The sequence below is a fragment of the Gopherus evgoodei genome, chromosome 18 (assembly GCF_007399415.2).
Source record: "Gopherus evgoodei ecotype Sinaloan lineage chromosome 18, rGopEvg1_v1.p, whole genome shotgun sequence".
Classification (NCBI taxonomy): domain Eukaryota; kingdom Metazoa; phylum Chordata; order Testudines; family Testudinidae; genus Gopherus; species Gopherus evgoodei.
Genome location: NC_044339.1, coordinates 2,773,324 through 2,800,225, shown reverse-complemented (window position 1 = coordinate 2,800,225; position 26,902 = coordinate 2,773,324). Strand labels below are relative to the sequence as shown.

Here is a 26,902-nt window from a genome sequence, read left to right as displayed (position 1 = left end):
GACCATAAGTTATAAGGGGTGGCACTGTGGGCATGCATTTCAGGTATAATTATGCCTACTGAGGAGTGGGGAGATGGGACACTAGGAAACAAGGCTCTGTGGTGTCAGAATTATGGTATACAGGCTTGCTGGAAACTAACCCCAATAAACATTGCATTGCCCGCACTTCAGACGTCTGGTCTTTTGCTTTCTGTCTGCGTGACAAGAACCAGGGGAGATGGTGAAGAGAGAGCCCTCTAACAACTATAGTTACTAAGTAACCTTTCTTTCTCTCCATCCAATAGTTTTGTTCTTATTAATTTCAGAGATACTGACTCAGATTTACCACTGTGTTGTACCTTGTGTGTATGCAGTGTTGTCATTTACACTGGTCCATTACTACCCTGATTTGACAACATTTCACACCCACTTTGCACAGTTGTAAATGAGGACATGAGGTGACTAAAATCAGGTCCTGGCAGTTATAAACTGCAGCCATGTATATTTAGTCTGTAAGCGTAATGGGGAAGAGTCTCTGCTGTATCCAGTTTCCATTGGGCCTCCCAAACCTGGGGGCCTGTCAGGGAGTTAGTAATGGCTCTCTATTCTCTGCCTGTTCCTGGTGCATGCTAAAGCTGCCTAGGGGCTGCTCTAATCCTTGCCATCTGGCTAGAGTTCCTTAAAAACCAAACAGCAGTTGAGAGGATAGCTAGAGTGCAGCATGCTGTGACGATGTTTCCGCTGAGCCCCTGTTCAGGGATTCTTAGGAGCCAACTTTGCCATCTCTATGCCTCTGGACCAGGAGTATTCCTAGCTAGGGACATGAGGGAGGTTTCAGTCCTTTGTGGAAAAAGGGAGAATGGTGCAACATTTTAAACTTGGAATTAAATATAATTAATTTTGCATCTAATATTGGGTGGAGATAGAAGAAATAAATAAAATATTGCTAATCTTCAAGTTAATAAACCTATCCCCAAACTTATTTTGATGTGAATATTAAGTTTATATGATTATATTTTAATACATATTTCAGATTTACTTTGCCAGTTGTGCATTTGGAACACATGACATTAGTACATCTGGAGGTTATTTCCACATGGCTAATGTGTTCTTTCGTCAAAACAAAATGGACATTGCAGACTCACTATATACTGAGGTTAGTAGCACCAGTAAATTTATCTGATATTTACAAGCTCTTTTGAGGTTATTCTCAATGTTTGTGTGTTATCGACTCCCCTTAATGTTATAATGACCCTGGGCCAAGTGTGAAAGTGCCACTTTATGCCCCAATCTTGCAAACACTTTTAATATGTGTTTAACTTTGTGTCCCATTGCAGCTAATGGGACTGCTCACGTGCTAAAGTTATGTATGTGCTTCAGTGCTCTGCTGAGCCAGGACTTAAAACAAGACATTATTATTAGCATGAAAGTAAGCTACTTCTTATTCAAATATTTCTCGGAGTTACAACCAGGATAAAGAAAGATCAATTAAAAAAATCAGATTTTAAAAAAGATGTAAACATAGACCTTTTAAAAATTTATATTTGAATTTGCAGTAATTTTTCTTAAGGAGTAAGGTGGTTATTCACTTTTCTAATTTAAATACATTTTAAAATGTACAGTTTAATATGTTGAGTCAGTATATCCCGCATTGAGAATGTATGCAGTTGTGATCCCAGAATCGTATCCCACATTTTATTCAGTACATTAACCTACCTTATTAAATAGTACAAATGAAACTCAGTGAAGACATTTTATAACCCAAGCTTTAGAGCAACATTGAGGGTTGTACTGGTAACTTGCTGGGTGATAGATGCTGCTATTCCCTACGACTGGATCCTGCAAGCCTACTTCCTTGCAGGAGTGCAGTTGTAGTGTTAACAAACTCCAGCTGATTATGAGATGGTGAAGGCTTCTTAGTGAATTTTTTCACAGCTTTACCATAGACATCAAGGACAAGAATCATTTAGATTGTTCCAGTCTTCACTGGCTTTAAAACTGTCTTTAAAAATGGCTTTAAACATGGTTCAAACAGTCAAAGCAAAGCAAATTGCTAACAATTTTACCTGTTTATGGGGCCAAATCATGTTAATCCTGTATTTAAAATATATTCTTGAGATCACCTAGCCTCAAACATTATTTTAAACATGGAGTTAACACTCTTTGTTCCCCACCTGTCTATATAGCTCAGCCAAACCCTGTTATAAAAACCAATTTTGCTATTAATATATTTGCATTATGGTTAAACAGTCCCACAGCTAAGGGAGATGAGTCTAATGAGCATCTTAGCCAGGGAAGATGGGCTTAGGAGAATAGAATGGAATTGAGCAAAGTTTAAGATGAACATTTGAATAAAAAATTCATAATGATGAGAGCTGGTAGAACATGGAATAATCGGTGGTGGCTCAGTCACTTGAATCATTTAAGACTGTACTGAGCAATGTACTGGAAAATGAGGAAAAGGAAAGGGTAAAGCGCATGCCTTTTTTAAATATTGTGTAATAATATAATTTTGTATGTTAATTCTCTTTCCTTCTCAATAGGTAACTGATATCTGGCATGCCCATTTCAGTAGACTGATTCAAGTCCAATCACAAACTCTCACGTCTCCAGCAGAAATTAATATATTGTCTGAAGAAGAGGAAATCAGTGAAGAATCTCTGAGTAAATCCAGTTTTCAGTATTATTATTATTAATTATTATTATTATTATTATTATTATTCATAGAACACAGAATAGTTTGAAGGGAAGGAGCCATAGAATGTTCTCTAGTCTTGTCCGCTGTTTATTTTTATACGAGTCTTGGAAGTCTGACATTTCTATAGGCTAAATCCAGTGGGGTCTCTTTGAGCCATTAGCTTTAAGAATTGAGATTTTGATGCCTCTATCTTTCAGAAATTAGTTTACATTGAAACATTTTCAGTTATTTACATTTTTCTTATTTAAGTTGAAACCCACTAAAGTGAAGTTTCAGCCTGTTGAGGTATGTATATGGCCCCTTATCTCCTTAACCAGTAGAACCCTATGAACAAATATGTTCTGGAAGTGGCATATATTAATCTGTATAATAGTCTGAGAACAGGGGTTGTGGGAGCCCCATCATATAAATTAAATGCTAGCAAATGTACTGCTTTATATGGAACAGTTCTGCACTGATGGGAGACAAGACAGAGTAGATGCCCTAGCTTGTCTTTTCCATCTCCAATGGCTATGATTCTGTGAGTATTATCAGAGAGGACAGGATGATGTTTCACTGTATGTTTGTGTGACATTACTTCCATTTATCATAAACTATTGCAAAAATCTTGCACTAAGAAGTTGCTGCATGTTACCAGCTTCAATAATCACAGTAATGCAAGACTTGTTGTTTCAGGACAGACAGTACAATGATGTGTAGCAGTATAAATTACTTCTATAGTGCAACTTCTTAGAAGCAGAAACGTATCTATTGACTTCTCATGGTATCCCCTGGGATAGCAAAAGTGAAAGGAAAGCAGAAAAAATGCAGAACACAGGTTTGCATTCTAAGTGACAATCAGCCCTAAAGAGCCATCCTCCAATGGGGCCCCTTTCAGGGCCAGCACCGCAAACCCTATTCCAGAGCCAGTTCTCAAGGTGCTGCATTTTACAGACCTTGAAGGCACATTTCATCTTGCTTCAGGAGACACACTCCACCACCAGTGTTTCACCACAACTATCTATTGTGGCAACTTCAGTTCTTGCCATGTCAATTGAGGATATCCTGATGACAACAACAGAGAGAGAGAGAGTCTAATGGAGTGGGCCACAGTCACAGACCTACTACTCCTCTAAAACCCAAACCAAACCTCCATATTTAACATAGCAGATGGGCAACAGTCTCTTTACTCCACATCATCTTTTCATCTTCCAGGCAAGTGTTGCCAGTGGTGGCAGAGTGGAAGATGCTTGAAGCTTTTCCAAAGTCTTAGCCTTGGCCATCCTTGATCACCCCAGGCCTGTGGAAATCAGAAACAAACAGCCTACAGAAGGCTGAGTGGCATTTTTGGAATGCCTGGTAGGAGGTCTTTCAAGCAGAGCTAGAGCCATCTATTAGTGAACTGGCTGAATTGGACTTGTAATGTCCAGCCAATATAAATGACTCCTACCAAATTTTCTGCAAATTAGTTCAAACAGCTGCTAAGAAAAAGATTCCTGGAGGCTATCATCAACAGTGGTCATCAGAGGCAGTTAGCTTTGTCAGGAAGTGTACTCTGCAGGTAATCATAGAATATCAGGGTTGGAAGGGACCTTAGGAGATTATCTAGTCCAACCCCCTGCTTAAAGCAGGGCCAATCCCCAGAGAGATTTTTACCCCAGTTTCCTAAATGGCCCCCTCAAGGATTGAATTCACAACCCTGGGTTTAGCAGGCCAATGCTCAAACCACTGAGCTATCCCTCCCCTCCCATTTTAATAATTGGAGCTATACCTATCTCCTAGAACTGGAAGGGATCTTGAAAGGTCGTTGAATCCAGCCTCCCTGCCTTCACTAGCAGGACTAAGTACTGATTTTTGCCCCAGATTCCTAAGTGGCCCCCTCAAGGATTGAACTCATAACCTGGGGTTTAGCAGGCCAATGCTCAAACCACTGAGCTATCCCTCCTGCCCAATGAACAGGAGGCCTTTAATAGAAGCAAGTAACTAATTCAGCTGCTGGATCAAACCAGGCACAATCGACGGAGAGAGACAGGCACAAAGATGAATTTAATTCATTTTAGCTGGAAAGCCTGGCAGACCATAAAAACACTTTTTGGAGTTTCCAGTCTCAGCAAAAAGGAGTTTTCAGTCATTGCAAATGCTGTTGCATTCCAGCTAGTAGCTAATGACCGTGCACAGAATCGGAGTAAATCTTTCAGCTGTGTGGTCAAAACTGAGGTTACAGAGAGATGACAGGCTCCTAGTGTGGATTCAAACCTGATGGCTGCTTTTTCAGACAAAGAACTGGACCAGGTCATTAAGCTTATGAAAATGGGAAAGGCTCCAGGCCTAGATTATAATTGATATCCATATCAAGTTCCTACTTCACCAAGGCCTGAAAGTCAAAAGCTGGCAGCTTTAGTTCCTCAACTGATGTTTTCCAAGACAACTACATCCCAAAAATCTGGCCCAAACCAAAGGTTGTAGCAATTCTGAAATGAGGAAAATTACTGGGAGATCCCTAGAGCTATTGACCCATCTGTCTCCTGTGTGTCAGATACATGCTTATAAAGAGACTGATTCTGATGCACATCAGTGAGGTTATTGAACTACAATTCCCCTTTGTTCAGGCTGGTTTCAGATCAGGATGATGTATGCAAAATTAAGTCATTCGCCTAACACCAGACATCGAAGATGCTTTTTAAAAAGTTGGTGCCGTTATGGTTGACCTGTCAGCTGTGTGTGACAATGTCTGGCATGTGGAGCTGTCAGGTTGTTGCAGACTATTCCCAGTAAGCCCATGGTGCGGTTCATCATGGAAATGATAATGAATCAGAGCGTCACCTTGCAAACTGGAAACAGTCAAGTTTGCTTAGGCATCTCTGTAACAGACTCCCACAAGGTTCCATTCTACCGTCTTTCTTTTTCAACATATATACTTATGACTTATCAACAGCTAAGATCAGTAAGTACGTATATGCAAATGATATCTGTCTTGCTGATGTGGGTAACCATCTATATGGTATGGAAAGATCACTCAGCTAAGACCTGAATGCGCTGGCCATTTACCATTGTTAGTGGAGACTTTAAGTGAGTCTAATATGGTGGCTGAAATGTTCGTTTTGAACAATTGTCTGGCCAATCAACCCCTTACAGTCTGTTCTTTTGATTTTCCACTCCCTTTTAGCCAGTTGTCACTTATTTAGGAGTCAAACTGGACCGTAGTCTAACATACAGGTTCCCATCTAGAACACTTAAAGAAAAAGATCATCTCCTGCACTACCTTGATCCAGAAGCTAGCAGGAGCCTCCTGGGGAGCAGAGGCAGATGTTTTATGAACCTCAGTCCTGGTGCTGGTACTTGCTCTAGCAGAATGTTGTGCTGCAGTTTGGGGCAGAAGTTGGCATGTACATCTCGTTGATTCAGAGATGAATACAGCCACCTGTTTTGTTAGCGGTTGCCTTAGCCACACATTAACATCTGATTATATGTGTTGGCTCATATAGCTCCCTCAAAACTTTGACCCAATGTCATTACCCTTAAAACTGCCTGGAGGGCTATGACAGATTGAAAACAGCCTGCACACAAGACTGACAATGATTCCAATAAGTATCAATAAGCAACACAGACTTCCTATAAAAAGATTGGCTCACTTACAGAAGAAAACCCCCTGCACCTGCAGTTCCTGCTGACTTGCCACAACTAACTTGGGCAAAATCCTTTTGCAATGGCCGTTCCTGCATTCATGTCCAGTTGTGCCAGCCCAGTGCCAATATTGGTACAACAGTACATCAGGGTGACAGTTACATTCTTATAGAGTGGCAGCAACTTTAGGATCTAGAGACAGACATGCAAACAAATTTCAGAAGCTTTAATTTACACCCACCCTTTGCAACCTGGGATATAGATCTTGAACTAGGATTAACAGGCTGCTGACTGGAATGGCCAGAGTGACTGCCACAGTGCAGAAATGTAATGTAGCCCAGTTTTCACAGCATGACTGCAGGCCAGCGATGCAGATGGTCAAACATGGAGGAGTGCACAATAAGAAGATTAGAGGGTAGATTGCAGCATTTTGCTATCCTTGATGATGCAGCAGTTAAATGACTGAATAATCTAGATATTGACTTGTGACGCACGTCAGAGAAGAGGCTGAAACAGCAAACTTGCCATTTGAGGGTGAAAAGATAGAGATTTTAAAATGTTTACTTTTAGAATTTGTATGGAAGTCAGATAGTGTGATGTGAAGCATAAATGCCTAAATAGAACAGATAGTTAGCTTGTTTTAGTAGTACGTTATCTTGTATGCTATTCATCCATCTTAAATGTTTCATTCTCAATATAGATGAAGCTCAGCAAGCCGAAGCAAGTCAAGTACTGAACGCAATATTAGATATCAGAGAACAGGCACCAAAGCAACAACCTGCGAAAACTGCCAATGTTGTACATGCTCTTGCAATGCTTCATTACTTGATATTTGATTTCCCAAAGGCAAGTTCGACTCAGTGATTGTTTGTTTTTGTTTTTAATTAAACCACTATATTTTTGATTCACACAATATCATTAAATGCAGGAGCCCTTGCCTCGGAGACTGCATAATTAATGGAAAACAGTATTCTACTGCTTTCTAGCAAATAAAGCCACTTTCCAGTATTTATTTATTAATTTTAAATACTTAGGAAATTAAATTTAAAAATACGATGTTAATGTTAAAGATACAAACAAAATACTCAAAAGTCAGGTAATGGCAAACTAAAGTTCCTTATACAGCTTAGATGCTGTGCCTTTGTGCATGTGCATTACAATGCAGTCTTAAATGCATGATTACCTACCACTTTTCGTCATTCAGCACGCAGGTTGGATATTGTGCAGTGAATGAGACAAGGGTTCTACAAATGAGTGCCTGATTTTGGGCCATTTTTTTTGCAGTTCTCATGGTGGAAATGTGGATTCATTCAGTCCGCTGAAGTCAATTTTGAATTTACAGTAGTGTATTTGAGAGCAAAGGGTTAATATTTTCAAATGTGTCAAATGTTTGCACATTGATATTTTAAAGGGGATTGATTTTTGGAAAGTGCTGAGCACTGCCCATCTGAAAATCAGACCCCTTTAATTTGTCTCAAGTTGGGCATCCAAAATCATCAATCACTTGTAAAAGTCTTGGCTTTTGTGCATGAGTGAGGCTGGGGTGTATTACTGATAAGGTTGGGGTGATTTGTGCATCAGGATGAGGTCATGTCACAGTAACAGTATGTGATCCTGTTATTCAAGACTGTATCAGAATATTTACAACCAAGGGGGCAGAGTTAAGGTTGCACAAGTTGAAACTAAGAGATGGGTAAGACTTCCTTGTGAACAGAGACAGAAACAACTGTGAATGTTTAGTTTGGAGAGGAAGCCAGATGGTAGAGTTGTGCAAAATAACAAATAGAAAATGTAAATACAAGAACAAAGACTTTTAAAGATGTTTGAATTAGCACTGCATGACATTTTGATTAAAAATTTGCATGATACAGTATAAATGAAGCAAATGTTAAATGGATTGAGAATTGACTAACTGATAGATCCAGAAAAGTATTTGTAATCGGGGGGAATCATAAAATGTGATTATGACACAGAGATTGATGGAGTGGTAAATGATGAGGACATGGCAGTCATAAAGAACAATCTTGGTGAGCTGTGCCCATTCAGACAAAATGTTTTAATACTGCCAACTGTGAGGTCATACAACTGGTTACAAAGAATGTAGGCTATACGTACAGAATAGGGGATTGTGTCTTAGAAAGCAGTGACTCTGAAAAGGACTTAGGGATCATAGTGGACAAGCAAATCAATATGAGCTCCCAGTGCAATGCTGTGGCAAAAAGGGTCAGTGCAATCTTTGGATATAGTAGTCATAGTAGGGTTCGCCTCTGCATACAGCATTCATGAGCCCAATACTGGAATACTGGGTACAGTTCTGATATCTCAGATCTTTAAAAGGCTGTTGAAAAAGTGGAGTGAGTGCAGAAAAGAGCCACAGAAGTTATTTGAGAGCTGGGGAAATGCCTTTAAAGAGCTCAGTCAGTATAGATTGACAAGTGACTTGATTACTGTACAAATACCTTCACAAGGAGAAAATACCAGGTACTGCTGGGCTCTTCGGTCTAGCAGAGAAAGGCAGAACAAAAAGCAATAGCTGGCAATTAAAGTCACACACATTCAAATTAGATATAAGGCACAATTTTTTTTAACAGTGAGGGAGATTAACCATTGGAACAAACTATCAGAGGAAATGGTGGATTCTCCATCAGATCAAAACGGGATGCCTTTCTGGAAACTACTTTAGCCAAACACAAGTTATTGGGCTCACTGCAGGGGTGAAATTCTCTGGGCTGTGTTATGCAGAAGGTCAGACTGGATGATCTGTTGGTGTTTTGGCCTTAACATTTATGAGTCTATGAAACAAAGGCATACTCAATGAAATTGAAAGGCCACACATTTAAAGCTTAGAAAAGGAAATGTTTTTTTACACAATGCAAAATTAGCCTATGGAACTCATTGCCCTATGATAGCATTGAGGCCAAGAGTTCTGCAGAAATCAAAGCTTGGACACTGATAAAGATAATGAGAACATCTACAGCTATATTGGATGGGATTAATAATGTTAATCCATAATAATATATAACCTACATTGTCCACTGATGAAAAGCAGCTCAGCTCCATTGAAGTTGATGTAGATGTCCCAGTTTACCTCAGTAGAAAGTTTGGCCCTCTGATTTTAGAAGGGATATAAACCCTCCTGCCTCATTGCATAAACCATCTATTAACCAATGGGATCGTGAAGAAATTTTCCAGTGGGCATGTTATTCAATACTTGTCCACTAGGAGGTTACTTACAACTTTCTCCGAAGCAGCTTGTGCTGGCTGCTCTCTGAAACAGGATAATGGCTCTTACCCAGTCTGACAGTTCCGAAGATCCCGTCTATAGTTTTCCTACCCTCGTGAGAAAAGGCTGTGTCACTATTTCATGGCAGTTATTCTGTATATTTTTTTAAATGTCATTTCAGGCTCATGAACTTGGGATGAAAGCTTTTCTAATAACCAAACAGCTGCCAAACCAAGATGCATCCGAAGCTATTCATCATCTATTAAAATATATTAAATCCAAACTTTTCTACACAAAATAGCGTCCAGTTTCTTCACCTCTTTATCTTTTCAACTAGATGGCATTATGAATGTCGTACTTTTGCCTGGTATCACCTGTCTAGAAACATTCTCTGTATATTTGTTTGCTTTTATTAAAATTACACTTTGCCAGTTTTAGTTTATTGTAGCTGATTTTATTTTATATGGATGGTGGTAATATATAACAATGTAGCAGAGTAGGAAATGAGAATATGATCAAAACAGGGTTAACAACTATAAAACAGATGTGTACCCAATACTATGAACAAGTAAAATATGCTACCATTTCTCCATGCTGTCCCTCTGAAAAGCTCTCTTAGTACAGTATATTTCAGTGGTGGAGATGAATGTTGTGTCCTTGTTCTTTTCTTCAAATGTCTCAGGCACCGCCCCTGCAGCTCCGACTGGAGTGCCAGAGGGAGGCCATTGGAACTCGTAGGAGCCGGAGCGGGGTCATGCCATGGCTTCTGGGAGCTGTGTGGTATGGCCCCCAACCCTGAGCCCTGGCTGTAGTGTTGGAGCGGAGCAAGCTCCATATCCTGCTCCCTAGTGGGAGCTCGCAGGCTGGCTTAAAACAGCTCGCAGGCTGGATCTGGCCCACAGGCAGTAGTTTGCCCATCCCTGCTCTAACAGAAGCATGGAGCCCCAGACACGCAATTGTCCTGTATTTGCAGACCCAGAGGAAGTGACAGTGAGGGACATGATAGTTTCTTTGAGGACAGTTTACTGTAGGATACAGTGAAAAAGAATTCTAGGTTGTTGGTGGCTTCACAGAGAAGCTGCAGACCAAGGAACAGCACTTCTGGGCCTGAGAAACAAGCACTGGGTAGTGGGGTCACATAGTAATGCAGGTTTGGATGCAAAAGGTTACGTTCCTGGATCTGTGTGCTGAGCTCGCCTCGGCCCATAAGCACAAGGACCCCAGAATGAGAGCTGCATTGACAGCAGAGAAGCAAGTGGCGACCGCACTCTGGAAGTTTGCAAGGCCTAAGTGTAAGGACCGTGCCCATGTGAAACAGTCGCTATCGGCATCACCTCCTGTTGTGGGCGACCAAAGCGATCCCTTTGCCTCCCTGGCGCTCCAGGTCTGTTTCTGGTGCCAAAGACAAGGCTGGTACCACCCTCAGCACCGACACCAGCAAAACAGCTGGCTCCAGTGTAGCCCTTGTCCCTGACAGCGTTGACTCCTACAAAGGCTATGGCTCCGAAAAGCGCCCTGGCGCCATCTGCTGACTCTCTTCCATATCACACCTCGGCACCATGCTCAGCACAGGCCCTGAGGAGTGATTGCCCACAGGAATTCACACAGACTCAGCGAAGGAAGCAGGTGCCTGGGGCGGCCAATAGAAAGGAGCGACAGTCTGTGCGTTGTTGGGGCAGCACGTCCGGGTCGTCATCGTCGTTGTCACTTCAGTGTTCAGCGGCAACTCGGCGGTGGGTCCTTCACTCCCTGTCTTCCTCTTCGGCGGCACTTCAGCGGCAGCTCAATTGGGTTTTTCTTTATTTTTTTTTTTTTCCGCCGCTTGGGGCAGCAAAAAAGCTGGAGCCGGCCCTGGTCAGACCTCACTATATCTGACACTGAATTCTCCACTCCTCAGACAGGAGGTGTCCCAAGTCTCACCCACTTCTCAATCAAGACACTTTTCACGCTCTCCCACAGGGACAGCACCTCCTTTCCTTAGTGATGTCCAGGAGGACAAGAGTGATTATCAAGACTCTCTTGCCTCATCAACATCAGGGCAATTGACATCAACTTACTAGCCTTATCCTGCCGCAGTTCAGGCACCCAGCTTTTCAGGGGCCTCCACGGATGCAATCATATATTCCCTTTCCCCTAATTAGACATATTGGGACCCCAGGGTCCTGCATAGGGCACGTTTCGATAATCCCCCACTGCTGCAAACGTGTTGGTGTCAATCAATCTCCTCCTCAACAATCTCTCGAGCTCCAGAACCACAGTCTGCGCAGATACCACCACTGGAGGAGGAACTGGAAGGAGAACAGGATGAGGAGGTACATCTGGTCCTCCCGTTTTCTTCATCTTCACCTGATGAAACCATCATGCCATCACCTTCCCCCACAGTGGCTGATGATTTTCATCACTTTCAGGAGTTGTTTCATAAAGTGGCTGATGCTAATTCCCTAAACATCCCACTTGAGGTGATCAAGGAACAATAACGTGAACTGATTGACATTCTCCATACCTCCTCAACAACAAAAATTGCCCCATCTATTAACGGTGTCCTGCTTGAACCTGCAAACCCTCTTTGGCAGACTCCAGCCTCTATCCCCCCTACATGCAAACGAGTGGATAGGAAATATTATGTACCTGCAAAAAATGCATAGTTTTTATTTTCACAACCTGCGCCAAATTCCCTTAGGGTTAATGAAGTGCAAGAGAAGGGACGTCAATGCCAATCCCGATCTGGCTATCCTGACCAAGACTGGAAATGTTTAGATCTCCTGGGCAGAAAATCCTATTCATCTGCTACCCTCCAATTTCGAATTTCCAACTATGAGGCCCTTATGGCCAAATACGATTATAAAAATTATTCTGAGCTGGAGGAACTTTGCTAGGATCTGCCAGAGGAGAAAAGGGAATAGTTCCTGCCCCTCATTTCGGAAGGCCACGTAATAGCCTGCAAGGCCCTGCAGGCCTCTCTGGACTGTGCTGACACATCTGCCCAATCCATTGCTGCTGTGGTAGTAATGTGACGTGCATCGTGGCTGCACCTTTCTGGATTCCCTAAGGAGGTGCAAAATACAGTTGAGGACCTCCTATTCGAGGGACAAAAACTCTTTTCTGAGTGAACGGACAACTCCTTACACTCACTGAAAGACTCCCAAACCACTCTAAAATCCCTTGGTATGTACACACCACAGCTAAAACAGAGACCAGGGAAATATCAGCTCCCTCCTCAATCTCATCCTCAGCCATACTACCCACAGCACCATCATCACGGACTTCTCAACAGGCACAGACAATCGCCTGCACGAGGGACACTTTCCCAAACACCCTTTAATAAGCAGCAAATTTAAAGGTGGTCAAGCTCCAGAGAACCTCCTGCCTGCTTCAGTTGCCCCTACCATCTGTAACGCCATCTACACACCAACAGTTTGGCAATCGCCTAGCTCCATTTTTTCCATCTTGTATGCTCATTACTTCGGACAGATGGGTCCTAGAAATAGTAAAGGAAGGTTACTCCATCCCCTTCCTAGCTATACCACCCCACCAACCCCCCTCCCCGTCCCTCTTCAGGGACCCTCTCATGAGCCCGTACTGGATGGAGAGGGCATGGAAACATCATTTTCAACTGGGAGCCATAGAACCAGTCCCTCCACAACACAGAGGACACAGTTTCTACTCTCACTACTTCCTGGCAAGAAAGAAGTCTGGCAGTTGGTGCCCCATCCTAGACCTTCACAATATCAACAAATTTGTCAAACTACAATTTTTTTTTGTTTGTTTTTTTAACAGCCAACAAACTTTATTGCCCAGAACTTTCTCCCCTAACTTTTTTTTGTTTTTATTTTTTATTACAAATTCTACATTTTGCTTTTAAATATAGCCATAGAATGAACACTGGTTACAAGGACCCACTCCCTCACCCCCCCTTGATCACCCTATTCACCATCATCCTAGCACTGGGAACAGGGGGGATTGGTTCTCGGCCCTCAACCTACAGGACTTTCATATTGCAGTTTGTGACAGGTTGAACCCTCCTATCCGGGGTGCCACCTGATGTGCTGGGGTCTCACTGAGCCCACCCATTCCACCAGTCTGGGCTTCCTCACCCTGTCCTTGCTGTGCCAGGCCCTCAAGCCTCCTCTAGCACACACACAGGTAAGGCCACACCCAGCTGCAGACACAGACTGAAATCAGCTGTGGAGGAAAATTCAGCTTGGGGATTTACTTAGCATTCATGTGCACATCTCCTTTGGAGTGTAAACCCAAAATAATATTGTCTTGCACTGTATAGAGAGATCTGCACAGCGCAAGCTCATAAAAATTTGCCCTCTCCCTCAATGTGGAGATATGCACAGCTTCCCCTCTCCCCCCCACCCCCGATATGAATGGCACAAATGGGTTTTGAAATAAACAGGAAATAAGGTTATTAACTACAAAAGGTAAATTTTAAGTGATTATAAGGCAGGGGTGGGCAAAGATTAAATCGGCCCACAGGCCACATCTGGCCCGCCAGCTGATTTAATTCAGCCCTTGAGCTCCTGCTGGGGATTGGGGTTGAGGGCCAATCTGCATGCATGTGCCTTGGCTCTGCACGGCTCCTGGAAGCAGCGGCATGTCCACCCTCCAGCTCCTATGCATTGGGGCAGCCAGGGGGCTCCGCACGCTGCCCCCACCCCAAGTTCCACTCCTGCAGCTCCCATCGGCCGGGAACTGTGGCCAATGGGAGCTGCAGAGCAGTGCCTGCAGACAGGGCAACATGCAGACCCACTTGACCGCTCTTACATGTAGGAGCTGGAGGGGGGACATGCCACTGCTTTTGGGAGCTGTTTGAGTTAAGCACTGCCCAGAGCCTGTACTGCTGAGCCCCCCTCTCCCAGCCCAGAGGCCCCTCCACTTCAGAACCTGCACCCCCAGCCAGAGCCCTCAACCCCTCCTGCACCCCAACCCCAATTTCATGAGCATTCATGGCTCACCATACAATTTCCACACCCAGATGTGCCCCTTGGGCCAAAAAGTTTGACCACCCCTGTTATAAGGGACGGCAAACAGAACAAAGCAGATTACTGAGCAAATAAAACAAAACACGCAAACTAAGCTTAATACACTCAAGAAACAGGTTACAAAATGTAATTTCTCACCCTAAATGTTATTTTAAGCTGGTTGCAGGTTTTTGTACCTTAGAGTTCAATTTATTTCTCTTTACAGACTTGACTCAGCCCTTGCCTTTCCCTTCAGGTGTTTTTAGCCATCTTTAGCAATCGGTTTCTGTACTCCTCCCCGACGAGAGGAGTAGCGCTAAAATCGGTATTACTATATCGGATTAGGGTTAGTGTGGCCGCAAATTGATGGTATTGACCTCCGGGTGGTATCCCACAGTGCACCACTGTGACCGCTCTGGACAGCAATCTCAGCTCGGATGCAGTGGCCAGGTAAACAGGAAAAGCCCCACAAAATTTTGATTTTCATTTCCTGTTTGCCCAGCGTGGAGCTCTGATCAGCACGGGTGGCAATGCAGTCCCAAATCCAAAAAGAGCTCCAGCATGGACCGTACGGGAGATACTGATTCTGATTGCTATATGGGGAGACAAATCTGTGCTATCAAAGCTCCATTACAGAAGACGAAATGCCAAAGCGTTTGAACAAAAATCTACAGGCTACACAGTGCTGCGTGACAAGCGTAACGGGAAGCCAGAGACTCAAATGGACGCTCATGGAGGGAGGGAGGGGGTACTGAGGACTCCAGCTATCCCACAGTCCCCAGCAGTCTCCGAAAAGTATTTGCATTCTTGGCTGAGCTCTCAATGCCTGTAGGTTCAAACACATTGTCCGGCGTGGTTCAGGGAATAGCTTGTCAATTTACTCCCCCCCCCACATGAAAGAAAAGGGAAAGAAATCGTTTCTTGACTTCTTTCAATGTCACTCTATGTCTAGTGAATGCTGCTGGTAGATGCGATGCTGCAGCAGTGAAGAGAAGTATCTGCTCCTCTCCCCTTCCCAGTGGCAGATGGTGCAGTAGGACTGGTAACCGTCCTACTTATCAACCCTTGAGTGCTCCTGGCTGGCTTCAAGTGAGGCTGGCTGGGGGCACCTGGGTGAAAATAGGAATGACTCCTGGTCATTCCCAGTAGATGGTACAGAATGGCTGGTAACCATCTTCATCATAGCAACTGGGGGCTGAGCTTCAATCAGCCCCCTCCCTTTCATATGTAAAGAAAAGATTCTGTACTTCCTGGACTATCATAGCAGTGGGATGCTGGGCTCCTCTCCCCCACACTGCTTAATGTCCTGCCTGCACTATCATAGCACCGGAAGGTTGCCTGCCCCTCATTTTATCTCACTAAAAACTCAGTGTTTCTTATTCCTGCATTCTTTATAACTTCATGACACAAATGGGGGGAACACTGCCACAGTAGCCCAGGAAGGTTGGGGGAGAAGGGAAGCAACAGGTGGGGTTGTTGCAGGGGCACCCCCCGTGAATGGCACGTAGCTCATCATTTCTGCAGGATCTGACACAGAGCAGCTGTACTCTCTCATACACTGCTTCTCTAGTACATTTGCCCCATATTCTAGGCAGGACTGACTCTATTTTTAGAAACCATAAAGGAGGAATTGACTCAGGGAGTCATTCCCAGTTTTGCTTTTGCGCCCCCCGCCGACCTCAGCCAGGGGCACCCATGATAGCAGCAGACAGATAACCATCATCTCATTGCCAAATTACACTGGCAGCAGACAGTACAGAACAACATAACCATCTCTGCTATCATGCAAAAGCAAATGAATGCTGCTGTGTAGCACTGGAGTATTGCCTCTGTCCACAGTATCCAGTACACATACGGTGACTGTAAAAAAAAAAGCTGAACAGGCTCCATGGTTGCCGTGCTATGGCATCTGCCAGGGCAATCCAGGGAAAAAGGGCACGAAATGATTGTCTGCCGTTGCTTTCCCGGAGGAAGGAATGACTGACGACATTTACCCAGAACCACCCGTGACAATGATTTTTGCCCCATCAGCCACTGGGCTCTCAACCCAGAATTCTAAGGGGCGGGGGAGACTGCGGGAACTATGGGATAGCTATGGAATAGCTACCCACAGTGCAACGCTCCGGAAATCGACGCTAGCCTCAGACCATGGACGCACACCGCAGAATTAATGTGCTTAGTGTGGCCGCGTGCACTCGACTTTATACAATCTGTTTTATAAAACCGGTTTATGTAAAATCGGAATAATCCCGTAGTGTAGACGTACTCTGTGCTACTGAAGGATTGAGAAATTATCAGACTCCAGGAGGAAGGTCCTGTGGTGAGGATAAAGAAGGTGTTTGGAGGAGGCCATGGGGGAGTAGTCCAGAGAGTTGTAGCTGTCATGCAGCTGTTACAGGAGGCACTATAGACAGCTGCAATCCACAGGGCCCTGGGCTGGAACCCGGAGTAGAAGGCGGGCCTGGGTTCCCCCCAAACCTCGCAACTCCTGATCAGACACAGGAGGAGTTGACCCAGACTGTGGGTTCCACCAGAGGGGAAGATCACTGAGGTGAGCAAATCCTCCAATAAGCGCAGGACCCACCAAGGTAAAGGAGGGACTGTGTCACACAATATTTCTATGAAGAATATGGGGTGTAACGTCACACAGTACATCCTGCTCACAAACGTTTCCTACAATTCATCATCAGCCATGGTCACTACCAGTTCAGGGTGCTACTCTTCTAACTATCCACAGCTCCATGAGTTTTTTCCGAAGTACTCGCAGTGGTCGCAGCCTTGCTCTGCAAACAAGGCATCACCATTTTCCCGTCTCAAAGTGCCATCTGAGGCCGAAGTACTCCAAGCAGTCCTCACTACAATGACCCACTTTACAAAACTGGGCCTCCTTATCAATTTTGCAAAGTCCACACTAACCTCAGTGCAAACACTGGAATTCATTGGCCATGTACTTGATGCCAAGCAGGCAAGAGATTTTTACCACCTCACAGGTTCACTGTGATAACACAACTACTCTTAGCCAACCGAGCATGCCCCCAAATCTCAGCACATACATGCCTCCAACTTCTGGGACATAGGGCTGCAGCTACGTTTGTGGTCAAACACGTGAGGCTGTACATGCAGTGTCTCAGTGCTGGCTCCATACGCTATATCTTCCTCACAAGCACACCATGCAAAAACTCCTGTCCATGCCAACCCAGGTCAAGGACTCACTATTGTGGTGGATGTGCCCCAACAATGTCAGTGCCCAGGTCCCTTTTCTTCAACCTCCACCTACTGTGATACTTGCCACTGATGCCTCCCTCCTCGGCTGGGGAACGCATCTATGCAAACACACTATACAGGGCCCACCAAGTCCACCTTACACATCAACCTCCTGGAACTGAGGGCGGCCCACAATGCCTGCCACTCCTCAGAAATCAGCCTGTTCGAGTAATGATGGATAACCTCGCTTGCATGTATTACATCAACAGGCAAGGAGGTACCAGGTCCTATTCCCTGTGCTCAAAAGCTATCAAGCTATGGAATTGATGTATGTACAATGACATCTCCATCTCTGCTGTGTATCTCCCTGGACATCAGAACACGACAGCGGATACGCAGAGCAGAATCTTCTCGCACTAGCATGAATGGCAGCTGGACGAGAACACTCCGAAGCATCTTCTGCCAATGGGGTCACCCCACCATAGACCTTTTCGCCACTCGCGAGAACACCCACTCTCCTCAGTTTTGTTCCAGAGCTGTCCTGGGATGCAGTTCACTAGGGGATGCATTCCTAATTAACTAGAACCTGCCACTTCCCTACCCCTTCCCTCCCTTTCCCCTCCTGTTCTGAGCCTTACACAAGGTACAGGAAGATCAAGCTCTGGTTATACTTATAGCACCAACATGGCCACGACAAGTCTCGTACACCTACCTGCTTCGCATGATACTCTCTCAGCCTATAAACCTTCCCCCAGCGTCATGGCTCCTCTCAGAGGACAGGGGATGCATTCACCATCCCAATCTGAAGATGGTCCACCTGAAAGCTAGGCTCCTTCGTGGCTCCGGGATTCGGAAATAACCTGTTCAGATTCAGTAAAACATGTCTCGATAAATAGCAGCGATTCTACCAGAAGTACCTATTCCCACAAGTGGAAATGGTTCCAACTTTGGCGTGCCAACAGACAGGTCGATGCAGCCTGCTCTCTATTACCACTCATATTGGACTATCTCCTTCAACTCAGACAACATGGATTGGCTTTTAGTTCTCTTACAGTGAACCTGACTGCAATTACCACATTCCATTGCCTTTTTGAGGGATGTTCAGTATTTGCACATCCCCTTGTCAAACATTTTCTTAAGGGTATTTGAAACCTATACCCTACCTATGTTCCCCCCCCCCCACCCTGGGACCCCAGCCTGGTCCTACACTCTCTGACTAAACCTCCCTTTGACCCAATGGCAGCCTGCTCACTCCTTCATCTAGCAAAGAAAATGGCCTCCCGCCTCACCATTACATCGGCACGTGCAAGAAATATCAGCCTTTATGGCATACCCACCGTATATAATGCTTTATAGGGGCAAAGTGAGCCTCTGTCCCCACCCAAAATTCCTGCCAAAGGTTATAATGACCTTCCATCTAAACGAGCCTCTACACCTCCCCTCCTTCTTTCCCAAACCACACAATAATTACCAAGAAGCAGCTCTCCACACCTTAGATGTGAGATACACATTGTCATTCTACTTGGATAGAACCAAACTGTTCAGGAATTCGTCCCACTTGTTCATATCCATTGCCCAACGTGCTAAAAACTCCACTGTATCTAAATGATGCCTCTCTCAATGGATTTCCCAGTGCATACACATGTCTTATGAACTTCACAATAAGCAACCACCTGCCTCTATCAAGACACCCTCTATACGAGCACTCTCAACCTCCATCGCATTCCTCAGTAATGTTTCCATAATAGATATATGCAGGGCAGCAACATTCACCCAACATTATGCCATCTTGCAGGATTCTCTGATGGACATCATTCTCGGATGTATGGTCCTATCTTTGGTGATACTGGCAGCTCCGAAGCCCCAACCTTCCAATTAGGGGCACTTTTTTGGAGCACCTCTGGGGACATCACTCGATGAAGAAAAGAGGGTTACCCACCTTGCACTGTAACTGAAGTTCTTTGAGATGTGTGTCCCCATGGGTGCTCCACTAACCACCCTCCTCCTTCGGAGCATAACATTTGTGCTCTATGGCAGAGAAGGAACTGAGTGTGGTCAGACCTCACAGTGCTATTTATACTATCCATGCACAGCATGGGGGAGGGGAGATGCACATGGATGGTCCGATGGGCACTGCTATTGAAGATCTCCGACTCCAGACACAAAGGTGCTGCTGCACCTACAGTGGAGCACCCATGGGGATACACATCTCAAAGAAGCTCAGTTACTGCACAAGGGGAATAGCCCTCTCTTTTCAGAACTCCTTGTTTCGGCTTAAGAAATCTGATCTTTTATTCTGTCAGGTTGAAAAATGTTACTGTGTTATCCCAGATTAACCTTTTGTGGGCCTGGCACCGAACATACTTGTGGGCCCCCATGTAGTCATTATGGACCCCTTCCAAGTGTGGGCCTGGCACCATGGTGCCACTGGTACCATTGCAAACCTGGTACTGTGTGTAATAATTGACCTCTTTCCCCTTCCTCTCCTCCTTTTTCCTGTGTTGTGTTTTCATCTTCCTTCCCTTACGTTTGCAGTCTCTTCCCTCTCTCTCATTCCCCATTCCTATCTTCCCATCTTTTCTCCTCCTTCATCTCCTCTCACGCACTCTCCTGCTCCGGGACCTGGACTGGATGACTTCTTGAACTGCTTTCCAGTGCTACATTTCTAAGATTCCCCCAATGCAAACTCATGCACACTGTCCTTCCACACCCATAAAAATCATCCACACAACCTGCTGTCCTGACTCTCCCTGCTGCTCACAAAATCACACACACAAACCCCCCTGCCACCTCTCCCCATAACACGAGATCTCTTTCATACATGTGTAACCCTTCTGCCCCTCTGAGTTGGCAGCAACAAGGGCCGGGTTCAGTATCCAGGGGTTCCGTTTCAGTAACACAGTGCATAACCGGCTCGAGCCCCCAACCAGTGACCTGGGACTCTCACATACCACACCCCCCGGGCGCCTCTAGGAGGCAATACTTCCCCTCTCGCAAGCACGGAGTCTGAGGCCATGTCTACATCTAAAATTTTGCAGCGCTGGTTGTTACAGCTGTATTAGTACAGCTGTATAGGGCCAGCGCTGCAGAGTGGCCAGACTTACAGCAACCAGCGCTGCAAGTGGTGTTAGATGTGGCCACACTGCAGCGCTGTTGGGCAGCTTCAAGGGGGGTTCGGAGAACGTGGGAGCAAACCGGGAAAGGAGACCAGCTTCGCCGCGGTTTGCTCTCGCGTTCCCCGAACGTCCCTGCAAACCGCAGGGAAGGAGACCTGCTTGTTCGGGGAACGCGAGAGCAAACCAGGGAAGGAGACCAGCTTCGCCGCGGTTTGCTCTCGCGTTCCCCGAACCACTCTGCAAACCGCAGGGAAGGAGACCTGCTTGCTCGGGGAACGCGAGAGCAAACCAGGGAAGGAGACCAGCTTCGCCGCGGTTTGCTCTTGCATTCCCCGAACCACTCTGCAAACCGCAGGGAAGGAGACCTGCTTGCTCGGGGGTTCGGGGAACGAGAGAGCAAACCGGGAAAGGAGACCAGCTTCGCCGCGGTTTGCTCTCCCGTTCCCCGAACCACTCTGCAAACCGCAGGGAAGGAGACCTGCTTGCTCGGGGAACGCGAGAGCAAACCAGGGAAGGAGACCAGCTTCGCCGCGGTTTGCTCTCGCATTCCCCGAACCACTCTGCAAACCGCAGGGAAGGAGACCTGCTTGCTCGGGGAACGCGAGAGCAAACCGGGAAAGGAGACCAGCTTCGCCGCGGTTTGCTCTTGCGTTCCCGGAACCACCCAGCAAACCTCAGGGAAGGAGACCTGCTTGCTCGGGGTTCGGGGAACGCGAGAGCAAGCCGGGGGAGGAGACCAGCTTGATTACCAGAGGCTTCCTAAGGTATGCTGGGATACCTGCTTATTCCACGGAGGTCAAGAAAAGCGCTGGTAAGTGTCTATACTTGATTACCAGCGCTGGATCACCAGCGCTGGATCCTCTACACCCGAGACAAAACGGGAGTACGGCCAGCGCTGCAAACAGGGAGTTGCAGCGCTGGTGGTGCCCTGCAGATGTGTACACCTCCTAAGTTGCAGCGCTGTAACTCCCTCACCAGCGCTGCAACTTTCTGATGTAGACAAGCCCTTAGTGTAGCAAAATCTTTTTAATAAAGGAAGGAATCAATGCGGCATCCCATTGGAGAAACACCACAAACAGGGTTATAACACAAACCATAAACAAAAACCCACCTCCAAGTACATTTGGCACTGTCCTTTTTCCTCTTAGGGTTTTAAGTCCAATCACCCCAAAGTCCAACAACCCAAAAATCTCTGGTCAATGCCACCCCAGAGTTCAAGAGTTATCTGTAGAGGTCCCTCCCCCCAGCCTGGGTAGAAAGGGGCACCTTACGTGGTCCGGGGGCCAACTGCCCTGCCTCTCCGTGGGTTCTGCTTCCACCTTCTCCACGAACTGCTCCGCTTTACCAGCTGCTCCACTCTGCTCCTCCAGCCGTCCTCAGGAACTGCTCTGCTCCATGAGCCGCTCTGCAAAACTGCTCAGCTCCGCTCGCTCTGTGGGCCGCTCCACTCGTCCCACAGCTACTCCGCTCTGCCAGCCACGCTGCTGCCACCAGCCACCCCCGCAACTGCTCCACTCCACCAGCTGCACTGTTCCACAGTATAGCTTCAGGCTCCCCCACTAGTTAGCACAGTACTCAGTGCTCTCAGCTCAGTCATTTCAGCTCTTTCGTGATTTCAACTCTTAGTGATCTCAGGTCTTAGTGGAGGAACCCCAGTGCTAGTGCACCATTAGCCCAAAGTGCATTCAGCTCAGTAACCTGTATTTAGATTCTTGAGGAAATAAAAAAAATCAACTCTGACATTCCACAGTGGAGAGAGGAGGGGGTGGAACTGGTGCTTCTGGCTCCACAAGGCAACTGCACCACCAGACACAGATGCCTGTCCCCAGCCTCTCTCAGTTCACTGGGTTTTGGAACCCATGTCCCTTGTCTAGCAAGTACCACCCAACTGAGGGTGAGTCATTTGTCACCAAGCAGTCCCACCGCTCAGCAGTCTGGGATAGGGTAGGCGTGCCTATGCAAATACACTCTCTGACATTCTTTCCACCAGATATCAGGGTAGAGCTTATCCTGACTCTGCTTACACATGGATAGTAGGACAGAGTCTCAGCTGGTGGAACTGGTCGTCACTCCATTGTGTTTCAGATCTGGTTCAACGGTTCAGAGTCTGCCCCAGAGGCATGCCTGATATTTATTTAGAAACAAAACAAACCCAAGCATTTAAATAATTCAGAGCCAGTGAGTTTTGTGCCCAGCGAGTCTATTGAAAGGCACATGCTATACCTGTCACTCTATTGTCTCCTTTTTCCTCTTAGTGTTACTTACACTCACCATTGTCTCTTACATTAGATAGTGAGCTCTTCAGGACAGGGATCATATCTTGGGTTCGTACAAAGCAGAGTCCAGGTGTACACATACAGACTCTCCTCACCCCAATCCGCATCCGTGATTCCATGTATGTTACACACAGATTTCTCCCTCCCCAGTCCGTATATACTAGTCATGCTCACCTCCCTAATGCAATTAGCTTCCCCTCCTCTACTCTTATGGACTTTAAGGTCAGAAGGGACCATCTTGATCATCTAGTCTGACCTGCACATTACAGGTCACAGAATCTCACCCACCCACTCCTGTAATAGACCCATAACTTCTGGCTGAGTTACTGGAGTTCTTAAATCATGATTTAAAGACTTCAAGTTACAGAGAATCCATTATTTATACTACGGACGCCCCCTGGGTTATGCAAACCTGACTTATGCAAATCTGCACTTACGGGAAAAGTTCTGTAAGCTAGAAATAGTTTTGTTTGTTTGTTTGTTTTTTTGTGTAGCAGTTGGATACACATTTCCGACTTATGCAAAATTCGAGTTACACAAGGCATTTCGGAACGGAACGCTTGCGTAAGTGGGGAGCATCTGTAGTTTATACCAGCAATTGACCCATGACTCATGCTACAGAGGAAGGGGGGGAAAAACAGGGTCTCTGCCAGTCTGTCCCAGGAAAATTCTTTCCCTATCCCAAATATGGTGACAAGTTAGCCCCTGAGCATGTGGGCAAGACCCACCAGCCAGACACCTGGGAAAGAATTCTCTATAGAACTCAGAGCCTTCCCCACCTACTGTCTCATCACCAGCCATTGGAGATATTTGCTGCTAGCAGTCACCAATGGACTACATGCCATTCTAGACAGTCTCATCATACCATCACCTCCATAAACTTATCAAGCTCAGTCTTGAAGCCAGTTAGGTTTTTTGCTCCCACTGCTTCCCTTGAGAGGCTGCTCCAAAACTTCACTCCTCTGATGGTTAGAGATCTTTGTCTAATTTCAAGGCTAAACTTGTTGATGCCCAGTTTATATCCATTTGTTCTGGCATCCACATTGGTATTTAACTTAAATAACATTCCCTCTCCCTGGTATTTGTCCCTCTGATGTATTTATAGAGAGAGAGCAATCATCTCTCCCCTCAGCCTTTGTTTGGTTCGGCTAAACAGGCCAAGCTCTTTGAGTCTCCTCTCCTAAGGTAGGTTCCTCCATTCCTCAGATCATCCTAGTAGCTAAGGGTAGCATAAAATCCCTCCTTTACCTGTAAAGGGTTAAGAAGCTCAAATAACTGGTTGGCACCTGACCAAAAGGACCAATAAGGGGAGAAGATACTTTCAAATCTGTGGTGGAAGGATTTTGCTTTAAAGAAAAGAAAGGTAAAAGAAAAAAAACTTCTGGGCGAGATTAGCATACCAGCTACTCTCGCAGACAACAGATTCAAAACACAGAGGATGTTCACCTGGGCAAAAGTTAGTACACAAAAGAATTCCCAGTTTGGTTATTCCTCTAATTGCACAAAGGCAAAGGCAAAAAAGGAAAATAAACATAAACCTATTTATTCTTTTCTAAAACTTACTACTCTAATCAGAGGCTGGTTCCTTGATCTTTTCCACTCCGGCTGAAACTGAAACTGACTAAGACAAAGGGAACTTCCCTCCTTCCTTTTGAAACATCCAGTCCTCCCATTGGTTCCTCTGGTCAGGTGTCAGCTAGGCTAGGTGAACTTCTTAACCTTTTACAGGAAAAGAAGCATTAACCCTTAACCATCTGTTTATGACAAGGGTTAAGAAGCTCAAATAACTGGTTGGCACCTGACCAAAATGACCAATAAGGGGAGAAGATACATTCAAATCTGTGGGGGAAGGTTTTTGCTTTGTGCTCTGTGTTGTTGTTCTCTCTGAGACAAAGAGAGAAACCAAGCAAGTAATCCAGCTCTTACTGAAATGATACATCTATTATTACAGAAATAGTAAGTAATAGCAAGGAAATGCATTAGATGATCTTTTGTTTTAGCTTGTGATTTTTCCCTGTGCTAAGAGGGAGGTTTATTCCTGTTTTTTTGTAACTTTAAAGTTTTGCCTAGAGGGGAATCCTCTGTGTTTTAAATCTTATTATCTGTAAAATTACCTTCCATCCTGATTTTACAGAGGTGCTTCTTTTACTTTTTTCTTTATAATAAAGTTCTATTTTAAAGAATCTGATTGGGGTTTAGTGTCCTAAAAACACAAGGGTCTGGTCTGTGCTCACCTTGGTTACCTATTTGGTTAGTAGATTATTCTCAAACCTCCCCAGGAAAAGGGGTGAAGGGGCTTGGGGGGATATTTACTCTGGGGCTTGCAATTTCCTGTGCCAGTTTCTTTAATGTTCTTGGATGGAGATTATATGGGCCGCGATTTACTCCCATTGAGCTGTTTGAATTTGGCTTCCACCTTGAATGTGGTAATTCCTAATTCCATATGCTCATTCCCATTAGCCACCCTGCCACTGCCCCCAAGCTCCTCATTAGCCTTATTAAAAACCGAGACAAAGTATTTGTTTAGGCGTTGGGCCAGGCCTAGATTGTCTTTAATCTCCACCTCATCCTCAGTGCTTAACGGTCCCACTTCTTCTGTCCTTGTTTTCTTTTTATTTATATGGCTATAGAACCTTTTACTATTGGTTTTAATTTCTTTTGCAAGGTCCAACTCTGCTTGGTTTTTGGCAGTTCTCACTTTTCTACTACACTTTCTGACCTCCAAGAAGTAGCTTTCCTTGCTGATCTATGCCATCTTCCATTCCCAGCAGGCTTTTTGCTTTCCCTTAATCACCTGTTTGAGATTAGGGCCAGCTTTAGGCCAATTCCACCAATTCCCCTGAATCGGGCCCCGCACCCAGTAAGAATCTCTCCTCTGGCTAGAGGCGCCTTTTAAAATTTTACTCACCTGGCAGTGCTCCGGGTCTTCCATGGCACTTCGGCGGCAGGTCCTTCAGTGCCACCGAAGACCTGGAGCGAGTGAAGGACCCGCCGCTGAAGACTCGGCGCACCGCCCAGTGAGTACAAGCCCTATGTGTTTTTTTACATGTTTTCTTTTTATAGTCATCCCTGCCGGGGCCCCGTCAAAACTGTTCGAATTGGGCCCCGCACTTCCTAAAGCCGGCCCTGTTTGAGATGCTTGCTCATCCAACTTGGTCTGCAACCCTTCCCTATGCATTTATTCCCCTTGCTTGGGATGCAGGCTTCAGATAATTTCTGCAACTTTGACTTAAAGTAATTCCTAGTCTCCTCCACATTCAGATCCTTGAGTTCTTCAGTCCAATCCACGTCCCTCACCAATTCCCTTCTTTTTTTCAAATTTTCCCTTTTGAAATCAAGGATCCTAATTGCAGATCTATTTTTGTTTGTCCTTCCATTTAGTTTAAACTGAATTAACTCATAATCACTTGAACCAAGATTGCCCCCTACAACCAGTTCTTCTATGAGGTCCTCACTACTTACCAATACCAAATCTAAAATGGCATCACCTCTTGTTGTTTCAGCAACTATTTGGTGAAGAAATTTGTCAGCTATCACATCCAGGAATATCTGGGCCCTACTACTGTGTGTAGCATTTGTCCTCCAACCTATTTCTGGGACATTAAAATCTCCCATAATCCCACAATTCCCAGTAGTAGTTATTTAATTACAAACATTAAAGAGGTCTCGATCCATAACCAAATCAGATCCTCAGGGTCTGCAGCAAACCCCAATCACTATCCTAGGGGAGCCTCTGTTAGATTTTTTCCCCAGAGTAATTTTAATCCTGGCTCTGCCTGCGCTCCACCCTGAGGCCCCGCCCCTGCTGGGTCTCTTCCCCCTGAGTCCTTGCCCAC

The 26,902-nt window shown here is 45.3% G+C and overlaps 1 protein-coding gene across 2 annotated transcripts in view; it reads left to right on the top strand.

Moving 5' to 3' along the window:
• Positions 1 to 9,940, top strand: part of ZMYND12 (zinc finger MYND-type containing 12) — a 36,697-nt gene extending 26,757 nt beyond the window's left edge. Inside the window, exons 5-8 of one of the 2 annotated variants that reach the window (XM_030537796.1) lie at positions 1,013 to 1,135; positions 2,523 to 2,643; positions 6,981 to 7,126; positions 9,685 to 9,940. In XM_030537796.1, coding sequence (XP_030393656.1) covers positions 1,013 to 1,135; positions 2,523 to 2,643; positions 6,981 to 7,126; positions 9,685 to 9,804 — 510 coding nt within the window. In that variant the 3' untranslated portion in view covers positions 9,805 to 9,940. The remainder of the gene's footprint in view (positions 1 to 1,012; positions 1,136 to 2,522; positions 2,644 to 6,980; positions 7,127 to 9,684) is intronic. The other variant, XM_030537797.1, reaches the window with a different exon arrangement.
• Positions 9,941 to 26,902: the final 16,962 nt, after the last annotated feature.